This window comes from Lipotes vexillifer, unplaced genomic scaffold (assembly GCF_000442215.2).
Source record: "Lipotes vexillifer unplaced genomic scaffold, Lipotes_vexillifer_v1.1 scaffold481, whole genome shotgun sequence".
NCBI lineage: Eukaryota > Metazoa > Chordata > Mammalia > Artiodactyla > Lipotidae > Lipotes > Lipotes vexillifer.
Window position 1 is genome coordinate 2,353,759 of NW_006789873.1, and position 13,806 is coordinate 2,367,564.

At 44.2% G+C, this 13,806-nt stretch overlaps 1 protein-coding gene across 1 annotated transcript; it reads right to left on the reverse strand.

Moving 5' to 3' along the window:
* Positions 1–948: 948 nt before the first annotated feature.
* ZNF75D (zinc finger protein 75D) lies at positions 949–12,181 on the reverse strand. Its single transcript, XM_007462895.1, has 6 exons — positions 12,161–12,181; positions 10,144–10,670; positions 8,456–8,648; positions 7,628–7,719; positions 7,179–7,305; positions 949–1,893 (listed from the first exon to the last, which is right to left on the reverse strand). The coding sequence occupies exons 2-6, from the start codon at positions 10,588–10,590 to the stop codon at positions 1,184–1,186; spliced, it is 1,569 nt and encodes a 522-aa protein (XP_007462957.1). The 5' UTR covers positions 10,591–10,670; positions 12,161–12,181; the 3' UTR covers positions 949–1,183.
* Positions 12,182–13,806: the final 1,625 nt, after the last annotated feature.

The window sequence follows — 13,806 nt, forward strand, 5'->3', positions numbered from 1 at the left end:
TTGGTGGAATCTGTGCACGTGGAACCTGTGGATATAGAGGGCCAACTGCGCAACCTCAGGCCAATGGGGAAGGAAGAGGAACCACCATGAACAAACCAGTTTCTGTCTGACCTGGCTCTCACTGAGCCATCACTCTAAGTCACAGGCCTCACCCTGCTCTGACTGGACACGCCCTCCTCACATCCAATGTTCACCGAGGCTACAAGGCCATGAGGCCACGTGGCTCTCCTTACCACTCTAGTAAATCAGTTTGCAAAATCTCCAGACCTTCCTGCAAAGCATCCATGTATATGGGGCTGTGGCTGAACAGCCATAAAAATGGGCCTCCTGTTAGGTCCTGGAACAGGGTAGCATCAACTTGAAAGCCTTCCAGTCCACATAGTGAAAGTCAAAAAAAGGCCATTCACCACTGCCCTCTGCCTTCTACAGATACCTGGATGAAGGCCCCGATTACCTCCTTCATCATTTCATTCTGAATACCTCAGTGTTGAGAGGACCAGCAGGAAGATATCAAGTGCTTCCAGGGTCCCTAGGTCTGTGCTGGCATTCAGGTCTCTGTGTGCTGCTTGGAATTCCTTTGACAGAAAACACTGCAGCAGTAGTGGCTGCTCAGGAGAGAGGCAACTAGAATGGGGGTACTTTTCCCAGGGCAAACACTGAACCCTCTCTTCCTATTCCAGAATGAAGTTCCCTGAACCCTGGTTTGGTTGTTCATGTAGACAGAATGGTAGCCAAAGAAACTGCCTCAAACTTAGTAATTCTCTCTGAGCTCCCTTCAGAGGACCTGAATACTCTTATTTTCTGTCTCTCCTGAGAAAGAATGGGAGTAGGACTCATGGCCATCACATATTTGCTGAGCACCTGATACCTGAAGAATTTAGATCACGGAGGGTGGGGAAGCTGAGTAACCAGACAGATACAGATAGTTAGAAATAGATAGGTAACTTTAGATATAAGAGAACTATTTCACTCTTTTATTTATAAAGAAGTCATTATGGATCAGTCTTGTGCTAGGAGGCACTGAGGATACAATGCTGAATAAAAGAGAGTTTAGATTCCTTTTTGTGAAACATGACATGTGCCCCTCCCAAATTTTGTTGATGATAGATTCCTATCACTGGGTGCCTCATCATTTTGTATTCTTTTATCACCTCTAGGGTCAAGCTCTAGCTGCTGGCTTTCTTCAGACTGGAGACACTGGACACGATTCTCTTCTCCTGTGGAGTTTCTGGTGTCTAAGAAGGCTTGACCGCCTGCTAAAATTTCTCCTGCATATGCTACAAGTATAAGGCTGCTCACCTGTGTGGGTTCTCTGGTGTTTAATAAGGTGGGAGTTCTGAATGAATCTTTTCCCACATTCATAACATTTAAAGGGTTTTTCTCCTGTGTGAATTCTTAGGTGGGTGTGTAGATTTGTGTTATGACTGAAGCTTTTCCCACACCATGAGCACCTATATGGTTTTATTCCTTGGTGTGCCAGTAAGTGCTTATTAAGATCTGAACTCCACCTAAACCTCTTATCACATTGTTGACATTTATAGGGTTTCTCTTCAGTGTGAATTCTCTGGTGCTTAATTAGGTCAGAGCTAACCCTGAAGCTTTTCCCACACTCCTGACATTTAAAAGGTTTCTCTCCTGCATGGCCTTTCCCATGAAGATCCATACGTTTTGGAAGCTCTTGTTTGCAAGTTGTAAGTTTCTTTCTTTTCTTCCCTGGAAAAGCTCGATGCCGTTTCCGTACCCTGTGTGTACCACCATGATTTTCTTTGCCCGTTGTTTTCTGGGCAACTTTCATTCTGGCCTTTCTTAATACTTTGCATCCTGATGCTTGTATTTCTAATGTAGAAAGAGATATAGGTTGGTCATTTCCAGTGTCATTTTTGAGCTTTAACCCTGTTGGAATAAACAGAAGAATCAGACATCTGATCCCAGAACAAGAAAACTACAGGAATGAAAAGAAAAATCAATGATGACAGCTTTTAAAAAAATACAAGAGCAAGTGATTTCTGGTCCAATCTGGACAAAATGGCATAGACCCATTTCTCCCTGATCCTCCTTGCTAGGCACAACAACAAACTCATTCAAGAATGCAAGACACAATGAACAGAGAATTCTAAAAAGTGGTAAAAAGAAGGCAAAATGGTTTGGGACCCCAGAACTACAAGAGTAACACAGCAGGTGTCTTACATCCCCACACCCAAAAAAGAAGGCAAACCAGATCTAGTGTTTTCCAAACCGCAACCTAGCAACAGAAGGCTACCTGGATAGGCTTATTCCTTCCCAAACCTGAATGGGAAACCTTCTGACAACACTAGAACTCCAGTGAGGAGACACCAAATTAGGCATGCAGAACTAGCAAGAGGGACCTAGCCACAAGTGGCCGGGCCCAGGAAGCCTCTTCATCCCTACAGGTCAGAGATTCCCACTGAGACACTCTGGCCTAGGTAAATATCTTCCCCACCATTAGGCAGCACCAGCGGGGACGCAAGGGAACCCTAGCAGTACCATATAAACCAAGGAGACCACAGTAACACTATAAAGGCTCTGAAAACTAAACTTTCACTAGACACATACTCCACAAAAGTAGGAAAGAACCTGTGTGCTAAATTAGAACAGAGTGACTGCCCATTAAAATAAAATATTTAAATAGGATCCAGACTCTCCTAACATAATAGACAAAATGATCAGGATGCAATAAAGAAAATAACACATCACACCTAGAACCAAAAAAAAAAAAAAAAAAAAAAATCACAGCTTGAGTGAGAAAAGGCAATCTGACAAAAATGGAATCAGACTGGAAGTCAAAACCAGAAAGACAACAGAAAAATCTAAAAGTATATGGAAATGAAACAGTATACTTCTAAATAACCCATGATTCAAACAGAAAGTCTCAAGGGCAATTTAAAACTACATAGTTAAATGAAAACGAAATTAAAATATATCAAAATATGTGGAATGCAGCTAAGGGAATGCTCAGAGGAAAATGTATAGCCCTAAATACTTACAATAAAAAAGAGGAAAGGTCTCAAATAAATAATCTAAGTTCCTAACTCAAGAAACTAGACAAAAAGCAAAATAAAATTTTAAAAAGTTGAAGAAAGGAATAATAAAGATCACAAAAGAAACCACAATCAAACAAAAAGCTTATTCTTAAAGAAAATAAAATTGATAAACCTATATCAATACTGACAAAATAATAGGAGAGAAGATACAAACCATCAGTGTCAAGAAGGAAATTGGGTATATCTCTACACATTCTGAAGCAATTAAAAAGATAATAAGGGGGCTTCCCTGGTGGCGCAGTGGTTGAGAGTCCGCCTGCCGATGCAGGGGACGCGGGTTCATGCCCCGGTCCGGGAAGATCCCACGTGCCGCGGAGCGGCTGGGCCCGTGAGCCATGGCCACTGAACCTGTGCGTCTGGAGCCTGTGCTCCGCAGCGGGAGAGGCCACAACAGTGAGAGAGGCCCGCGTACCGAAAAAAAAAAAAAAAGATAATAAGGGAATACTATAAACAACTTATGTTCATGGATTTTAAAAGTTAGGAAAAATGGGCCAATTTCTCAAAATCCACAAACTACCATAATTCAACCAATATGAAATAGATAATCTGAATAGCACTCTGACCATTAGAGAAACTGAATTCATAATTTAAAAGCTACTAAAAAAGACATCTCCAGGTTCATATAGTGTTACTGGAGAATTCTACCAAATATTTATAGAATTAACACCACTTTTATATAATCTCTTCCAGAAAAGATAAGAGGAAGAAATACTACCCAAATCATTTTATAAGGCCAGTAATTACCCTGATAGCAAAATCATACAAAGACAGTACTAAAAAAGAAAACTACAGACTAACATCTCCCATGAACTTAAACACAACAATTCTCAACAAAATACTGGCAAACTGAATGTAACAATAAGTAAGAATTATATACCATGATCAAGTAGGATTCACTGCAGGTATGCAAAGCTGGTTCAACATTTGAAATCAATCAACATAACCCACCATATCAACAAGCTTTGAAAGATCATAATCCCATTAACTGACACAGCAAAGTATTTGGCAAACCCCACATCCATTCACGATAAAAAACACTCAGAAAATAAGGAATTATATCAACTCGATAAGAGTATCAACAAAAAAACCTGTACTAACATCATAGGTAATAGTGAAAGACTTAAAAAACTTCTTAGAACTAATAAGTGAGTTCAGTAGGGTCACAGGATAAGAGAACAAAACAAAATTAGTGGCACGCCTATACAAAAACAATAAACATGCAGAAACCAAATTTAAAATAATACCATTTACAATTGCTCCAATGAAATTTAGCTTCTACATACACGTAACAAACATGCAAAAGATCTGTACACTGAAAATTACAAAAGACTGATGAAAGAAGTCAAAGACCCGAATAAATAGACATACTGTGTTCACTGATTAGAAAGATCAACATAGTAAAGATATCACTCCCCCTCAAATTAATATATAAGTTTAATGTAATTTCTAGCAAAATTCCAACAAAGTTTATTGTAGACATAGATAAGCTTATTCTAAAATTTACATGGAAAGGAACAGGCCCTAGAATAGCTAAAATAAAATTTTATCTTGACAAAAGAATGAAGTGGGAAGAATCTCTCTACCTGATACATATTAAGGCTTCCTAAATTGTATAGCTACAGTAATCAAGACAGTGCAATACTGGCAGAAGGACAGACACATAGCTCGATGGAACAAAATAGATGTACACAAATATGCCCAACTGATCTTTGACAAATGTGCAAAAGCATTTCAGTGGAGGAAGGCCAGTCTCTTCAACAAACGAGGCTGAAGCAATTGGACCTCCATAGGCAAAAAAAATGAACTTCAACCTAAACATCATACCTTATATAATAATCAACTCAATAAGAATCGTGGACTTGAATGTAAAATTATAAAACTTTTAGGAAAAACATAGAAAATTTTAGGGATCTATAGCTAGTCAGACTGCTAGCCTTGATAACAAAAATACAATCTGTAAAGGGAAAAAATAAAAAATTGGTTATCACAATTCAAAACTTTTACTCTGTGGAAGCCCATGGGAAGAGGATAAAAAGAAAAATACACAGCCTTGGGGAAACTCCTTGCAAACCACATATCCACGAAAGCACTAGAATCTAGAATCTATAAAGAACTCTCAAAACTCAACAGTTAAAAAACAATTAAAATATGGGCAAAAGCCATTTCACTGAAGATAACATAGAGACAGCAAATAAGCACATGAAAAGCTACAAAACATTAGCTATTAGGGAAATGCAAATCCAAACCACAATGAGATAACACTACATACTTAGCAGAAAGGCAAAAAAAGTATTTTTTAAAAATGGTGATACTACTAAACAACGGCAAGAATGTGGAAAAACTGGATCACATCCATTGCTGGCTGAGAATGTAAAATGGTACAGCAACTTTGAAGGCATTAAACATGTAATTACCATATGAACCAGCAATTGCACCCTTAAAGGCATTTATCCCAGAGAAACGAAAACTTATCTCTACACAAAATCCTGTACGTGAATGTTCATGGCAGCTTTATTCGCAATAGCCAAAAACTGAAGACAGCAAAAATACCTTTCGATGGGTGAATGGTTAAACAAATTGTGGTATATCAATATCATGGAATGCTTCTCAGCAGTTCATCTGAACTACCAATACATGCAATAGCTAGGATGAATCTCCAGGGACTTATTCTGAATGAGAAAAGTTAATCCCCCAAAGCTACATACTGCATGACTCTATTCATATAACATTTTTGAAATGGCAAAATTAAAAAACTGTAGAACAGATCAGTGGTTGGCATAGGTTGGTGAGGGGTTGGGATGTGGGAAGGAAGTGTGTGTGTGGTTATAAAAGGGCAACAGGAGGGCTCCTTGTGGTTATGTAACTGTCCAGTATCTTGACTGTGGGGGTGAATACACAAACCTCAACATGTGATAAAACTTTATAGATCTAAACACACACACATACAAGGGAAAACGGAAACATGAATAAGGTCAGTGGACTATATCAGTATTAATAACCTGGTTGTGATATTATATACTTTTGCAAAAGTTATCATTGAGGGAAAATGGGTAAAGTGTACATGGGTTCTCTTTGTATTACATTTTAAATATGCATATGAATCTACAATTAACTCAATTAAAAGTTTAATTAAAAAAATACAGGAACAGAATCTTAAAAATGTTAAGCTCCTATAAAGGTTCCTATCAAGGAATCTTCTCCTCTTCCTATGTATACACTTACCTCAAGGAGACTCTCTAAGACTGTCCTTGAACTCTTGGGGACCTCGGGTCTATGGTTCTTGCCCTTGTGCTAAACAGATCGCTTTAAGTTTAGGGTGCAGTGATAATGTTCTGAGAATAAAACTTTGAGGTCATGGACTGCCATCTTAATTCCAGACTACTTTCAGGAAAAGTGAATGACTCTTTTATACTTTTACTTACTCCCAACATTTAAATGGGCAGAATCTTAGATTCCACATCATCTTTATACTCTACTGTGGTTGTAGGTGGATATGCAATGAGGAAGCGAAGAACTAAACCTATAAGGAGGACAGATGGAAACGACGTGGAGGGGGCGGGGAGTCCAGTGGTATTCCAGCAGACCTGCTTAGAGATGAGGCGGCTTAGACCAGATGGTGAGAGCAGAAAAGGTTGAGACATGGCTGTATTCAGCACCTTTTGTTAAAAACTTTTTTATCTTATACTGGAGTAGAGTTGATTAACGGCGTTGCAGGACCTATTTTGAAGACAGAGCTCAGGGCACTTGCTGACGGATCGGCTGGGGGGTATAACAAAAAGACCAGAAAGAAGGATAACTGAGAGGTTTTGGGCCTGAGCAACTGGGTAAGTCGTGGTGCCCGCTACTGACATGGAAAAGATATGGGAAGAGTCGGTTTGCAGGGCGGGGCAGGAGTATGAGAGATCAAGAACTCTACCTAGAATAAAGAAGTGAGATGTGTATTCGTAAAAAGCTCTCCGGGTGGTCTGGATATGCCTTTCCTTTTCCCCACGCCATCAAGCTGAGAACCAACCCGCCACTGGAACACTGGGGCTTTCTCACAGGAGTTCATTTTTCATGAACTGAGGACGGGACAGATTACACAAGTTCTACACAAAGGAAAGGAAGAATCTTTACCTAGAAAGGTGACAGTCTCATAGTTTTCCTGCATTACATTATTGTAGAGGATCTTCTGAGCAGGGTCCAGTAATTGCCATTCTTCCTCGGTAAAAAACAAGGCCACATCTTCAAATGTCAACAGACTCTAAAGAAGAGAATAAGTTGTAGTTCAGTACTTGCCACGACAAAAGCCATCCTATCACTCATCTCCGAATGACACGGGAGGCCAGTCACTGAAGACCTTAAGAGGGAAAAGAAGTGAGATGGCAGAAAAGTAAGGCACCAAAGAGATCAGTACACAGCTTGGGAGGTGCCCAATTCCCACGAGGCCAAGCCTAGTTGCCTAGAGAACACCTGGGGCTAACGCACCTCAGAGCACCTGCCGGGTACGGTGGGTCATGGGTAGCAGAGAAAAGCAGACAAGGCCACGTTCAGGCTGCCTGGAAAAGCTGGAAAGTACAGCTCACCTGGGACTCAGGCAGGATGAGCTCAGATGCCATCTTCCAGCTTGGGGTGCTTTCCTGCTCAGAAAAGGCTAGAACCTGTTGAGCAGGCACAGCTGTGGGGGGAAAAGAGCCAGAAAAAATTTCTCTTTTCTATTTATGAATACCCTGAGCCAATTTCTACAATATAGGACTCCTTCGGTAAAGATGGCTCACCTTCGCGCACGTGTGTGTGTGTGTGTGCGCGCATACGTGTGTGGTGTGCTGTGCCAGAAGTGGCCTTCTCCTTGCAAACAAGAATCAAATATCCACCACTCCGAAGAATTGGTTCCCAGTTGACTCTTTCCACAGATTTCATGAAATAAAAGGAAATCCATTATGTTTTTCCTCTCATAAAATAAATTGTTCGCTGAGCTGGGCAAGAATTAGGTGTTTGAAAATGAAAGCCTCAGGTCCTCCAGTGTACAGTAGGAAATGTGGGAGATTTATTACTTTTTTCCTGGTGTACAATTCTCTTCCAATTCTGCCAATGACAGCCCATTTCTGATCCCAATTTCTCCTTTAACTTGTAAGGGTGAGATGACCCCGCCTGTCCCTGCTGTACCTTCCTCTCTCCTCTCAGATTTCTAAGGAGCAAGGTCCACATTGTAAATACCAGGGTTCTGTGGCTGGGATGTTTCTGTACCACAGAATGACCCTCACCTTCACCCACCACTGGCCTACTATACTCCCACCAGAGAGACATCCTAAGTGCCAGCAGGGCTGGGCAGCTGGAAAATTCCCGTGACATTCTAGCTGAACCAATTACTATCACAGCTCCCAGGAGAAGAGAATTATTATGAAGCTCCTCACCTCTTCCATATAAAGGCTGGGTTTCTTTCTGAGTATTCCAGCCCAGCTGTTCTTGCAGTACCCGGTATGTATTCCAACTTTCTTTCTGGAACACACCCATTGGTTGGGGCTCTGCTGGCTTCCACTTAAAGCCTGGGGCCACTGCTGTTCCTCCCAAGAGCAATGCCTCCTTTCCCAGCTCATGGGCTGTGACCTAGAAATAATCCCCATCCTCATTAGCAAAGAACTTTTGGTTTGGGGGTGGTGGTGGAGGAACAAACAAGACTAGAGCCCAGGTTTGGGGAGCGTGTAACGTTAAAGGAAGTTATTTTTTAATTAATTAATTTATTTTTGCTGTGTTGGGTCTTCGTTTCTGTGCAAGGGCTTTCTCTAGTTGTGGCAAGCGGGGGCCACTCTTCATCGTGGTGCACGGGCCTCTCACCATCGCAGCCTCTCTTGTTGCGGAGCACAGGCTCCAGATGCGCAGGCTCAGTAGTTGTGGCTCACGGGCGTAGTCGCTCCGCGGCATGTGGGATCCTCCCAGACCAGGGCTCGAACCCATGTCCCCTGCATTAGCAGGCAGATTCTCAACCACTGCGCCACCAGGGAAGCCCAGGAAGTCATTTTTTAAAAGAGACACTGCACCATGGTTTCCTCATAAGGAACTATACACGTGATCTGGGAAGATTAGGATAAAATGAGAGAAGCTGTGACTGCTGCTGGGCCTCCACCCCTCCACAGATGGCCACAGCTCAGGCCATGAGCAGGGTGGGGTAGGCTGCCTGTCCTCCTGCTGCCTCCACTCTCTTGCTTTCTAGACTTGGATCCTTGACCTAGTGGATTTGTATCTTCTAGTTTTCTCTAAAACAATAAGGATGCAAAGAAAAAAGGTTTTCCTGTCAGTCAGATTTTCCAATCCTCCCATGTCCAGGGAACGATTTCAGGGAGAAAGGGGATGCAGCGGAGGGAAAAAATGAGGGAAGAGTTGGGACTCTAACTTTCCTCCATATGCTTCAGTTGTAATAAGATGCCTGTGTTCCTCAAGGTGGACTCTCGAGGAAAGGAAGTGTGCTGCCATCTCCCAAGGACAGACCTTGGTTCCCCACTCACCAGCAAGGCCAAGGCCGAGCACTAAGGGAGGCCACAGGGCTCTTTCCTCCTGGCCCTGAGATGTGTGTTCCCACCACAGAGGGCACCACCCCTCAGCACTTTCTCTCCATTCTTCTGTTGGCACTTTTCTTCTTTCCGTATCCCTGTTTCCCTTTTTTCTTTCTATCTCTTCTCTTCCTTTGCAGTCTCCCCAGAGATGTTTGATTTACACTTCGGTTGCTACCCTCTCTTGCCTTTGATCTCTAATGCTGTCCACGCTTTTGGGCTTTTTTCTCCTTCCCCAAGTCTTTCTTGCCTTTTATTTCTCTGTTGCTAAGTCCTGTCTCCTCGGCCATGCTAGACCAGGCCCACCACCCTCAATTCACCCTGGCCCTGAAGAGGGCGAAATGCATTTCTTTTCTCGAAGGCCAGGAAAGACTCCCAGGAACTCCGAAACCTGGAGGCTGACTGTCGCTGCCAGTCTGTGATTTCAGATCGCACTTAGCTGTTCTAAAGCAACAACAGAAGAGTGACCTAATCCATCCCATTCTCCAATTAGCAGCCCCCGCCCCGGACCTTTACCCTATTTCAGTGTACATGTAAGGAATCTTTCTGCTCACCTCATTACTTATTCCACCAGGTTCTTTCTGAAAACGGTCTACCAGGGCCACAGCCTCTTTGATGCTCTGTGGATGATACTTCTGCACCCAGTTCTGGATATCCCTGGGCAGAATGGTCAGGAACTGCTCTAGCACCAGCAATTCCAAGATCTGCTCTTTTGAGTGGATCTCTGGCCTCAGCCACTGATGGCATAATTCCTGCAGTTGGCTGACAGCCTCAAGTGGTCCAGGTGCTTCATGATAATAGAAGCTCCGGAAGTGCTGGCGAGCGCTCTCAGGACCAAGACTGTCCATCTGTGGGCTGGATTTCTTACTCTGACTGGAGCTCTCTTTCACAGACCCCTTAGTCTCCCACAAAGCCTCCACGTGTGGGTACAAGCATGCATTCACCTTCAGATGTCTCATCATCATTTGCTCTAGGAATAGTTTTACTCCTATGTGTGACATCCTCCTGGTGCCACCTTTGACAACTGAGGCCTTGTCAGGCTTGGTACAAAACCAATGAGTGGATCTTCTCCCCAAGGTCACTGAGGGAGGGCAGAAAAAAAAAGTACACGTCAAGAAGAAAGCCACATGACACATATTTACTTGCTATTTATAGTCATCAGAGAAGAAAGAACAGAAAAGTTCCTGTCCTGCCTCGCCTTTAAAATCAACTGCCACTCAGGATGACTCAAGACTACTTCTGGACATGTTTTTCCCCTTTCCTTTGTTACCCAACTTTGAAACAAAGCACAGCTCAGGGAAGACAAAAGTCAGTTGATCACTTTTTCTTTTTTTTTTTTTTAAGGTTGATGGGTGAAAAAACTGGCACCCATTCACTAAAATGAGCTTTGATATTATCCAATACTTAATCTGTGTGCTTCCTGTCCCACCTTTACAAATGGGGCATATTTGACTTTCTCTAAATTGTAATAGATCACCCCAGTTTTTGGTCTTTAGTCAGAGTGAAAACAAATTCTCTGCCCCTTCATCCTATTATGGAGACTGATGCCTTTGCTTCATGGAACATCTGATATTTTCTTTTCCATCATATTAATATTGGAAAGGAAACTGAGGCAGCCAGATCAGAAAAGAAGTAATTAGAGAAAAAGTAACCTTATGCCTCTCAGCAAGTATCCCCCCACTAAGCAATCAGATGGCGTCAACATTGTTTTTTTGGGGGAAGACTTGTAAAGGGCACTGAGCGGCTTTGTACCTGTGTCTGAAAATTTTTGCTTACTTTACTGGAAAAACTGACAGTTGGCTTTGTTTACAAGATACCCAAACGTCAAACTGTAAAAAAGGAGAAATGGTGACGATTAAGGTTCTTCAGAGACAGGAAGGGTCCTTGTAAACGTAAGCCTTCTCTTGACTTTACACTTCCTCAGAGTCAGAGAGATCTTTAAGCAAGGCTGAGGACGGCCTTGAGAGTCTGATTTTCTCGGAGGTGATCCAGCAGAAACAACAACAAAGTTCTTTCAAGGATGCCACCGGTATTCAAAGAAATAATTTGGCTGGTTCCTTGCTGCCTGTACAGGCTCAGGAGGTACAGAGACACTTCCTGTTTTTCTTTGTCAGCCAAAACTAATGTCTAGGAGGCTGAAATGACCCTTTCTCCAGTGATATGCTCAAAAGCCAGCGGAAACGGGCAAGTTTCGCTGGGCTCATTGGTAGGCCTTACGCCCCATCCCCCATCTACACCTACATGTGGGGACCGACCGCGAGGGCGCCCGCGTGCACTCAGCACACCGGCAGCCTCCGAGCGTGCTTCAGCAGCAGCCCTGGGTTATATCTGCACACAGGGTACAAAGAGGTTGCTTCCAGAGGTTAGATGTGGCTGTAGGAGACTGAGTGCCGGCCTCGCTGAGAACAGGTCCCGCCGGCTCTCAGGCCGACCCGCCGCCTGGCAGCGACGCCACCACGAAAAGGAAAAGGCTGCGCGCCCGCACCCCAGCTCGCCACCACGCAGCTGGCGCGTGCGGCCGGCATCTCTCGGGGGCCCTCCTGACCAAACCCAGAAGGAAAATCAAATTACCTCCACCCAGCTCCGGCTTCCGTGGACGCCACTTCCCTCTTTCTGGGCTCGGCTATGAAGTCGCCACGCCTCCCGCCCCCGCGGAGAGGAAGGAGGGTCCGGGTTCCCGCGCTCCCGGGGGCGATGTCGGGAAAGCGCGAGGCCCCGCGAGCGGCGCGCCGGTATCCGGGAGCGCGGGGCCTTGGCAGCTCAGTCCCCAGCCCAATCCCTCTAGCGCCCCGAGAACATTCCCCACCTCGCCACTTTGGGGTCGCGGGCTGTGGACTGGCCCCAACCGGAAAAGGAAGAATGCGTTTCCGGTGGCTCCGTGACAGCCACGCCCAACCTCGCCCTCCCTCCATCTGGGGAGTCGCAGCCTAGCGAGTCCGGAATGGCCCGCGGGTCCTTCCCATCCCGGGTTTAGCCCCGGATGCAAAAGAAAGAGTTCTGGTCACCGCGTCTCGGGCCCGCGGGAGGCCTAGCTATGCCACAAAGGCGTCTCGTCTCCTGGGAACGATGCAGCCTGCTGACGCGCGACGCCGTGATCTCGGACCCCCGACTTTCGGAGTGGCGTCCAGATTACTCCTGCGTCGCGTTCTGGCAATCGGTGTCCCTTTCTACCGGGAAGTTCGCCTGATTAGGGCCACCAACCCCGAAAATCATCCCTAGGCTCGTCCCGGGACTCCTTAAGTTAAGAGGCCTTTGGTCCTCCTTGTCAGACCCCTCGCTAGATCAGGAATAACAGTCCCTTATATTTTTAAAACCCTTGTCTGGTTCGCTGGCACGTCCTTCCCAGCTATTATTATTTTATTCTTGTTAGGTAGGGTTTAACCGTATGGTGTGGGTTCCACTTATATTTCTCCTTGACATATAAAAAAATTGAGATGTAGGACGCGATGTCCGCAGGGTCACTTGGATTACCGGTGGCAGATTTTAGACCAATTTTGGTCTCCTGTTGTCATACCCCATGTTTCTGCTACTACATTATGCTTCCCTGAAGGAGAGGAGCCTTGTTTCGTCTTATATCTTCGGTAATGCTTAGCATAGTCCTCTGGAGAAGGCCTCTTTCTAAGAACCCGAATATCTCGGCTTGTCAGTGTCTCCAAATTTTCAGTGTTTACCTAGTGTTGAGCCATTTGGACAGAAGTTATCCATATGAATCAAAGAGGAGAAACTGTACGTAGCTCAATTGTACAGTGGGGATGAAATTGACCTCTTTTGGAAATCAGTGTGAGAAACCACTCAGGCTAGGGGACCAGAGCTCTGCATGCCTGGGAGGAAAATAAACAAGGATCACCTGTCCACCTTTTTACATGCAAATGAAGATTACTCTCAGAAGATAAGGTCAATCCATATTTGCAAAGTAAAGCTGCCCAGAAGTGTGCGAGAGGACACTGCCGTTGTCTGTGATTGTAAACCTAGTAAAGATGTTTGCTTCACCAGAGAATCATTTTCAGAATGATGCCTTCAAAGCTCTGTTCCTGAGGTCAGGCATTGTCAACCGAATGTTTTATGACAATGAAGGGGAAGTCAGAGCACTGTTGCTTCTGGACAATTCCCAGGCTTACCTTTCAGCTGAGTCACTAACCAATGAGGACGGTCGGATAAAGGCATTTTCTTTTTCTTTTCTTTTCCCTTTTTATTTGAAATAGTAAGGTTTTTAAACC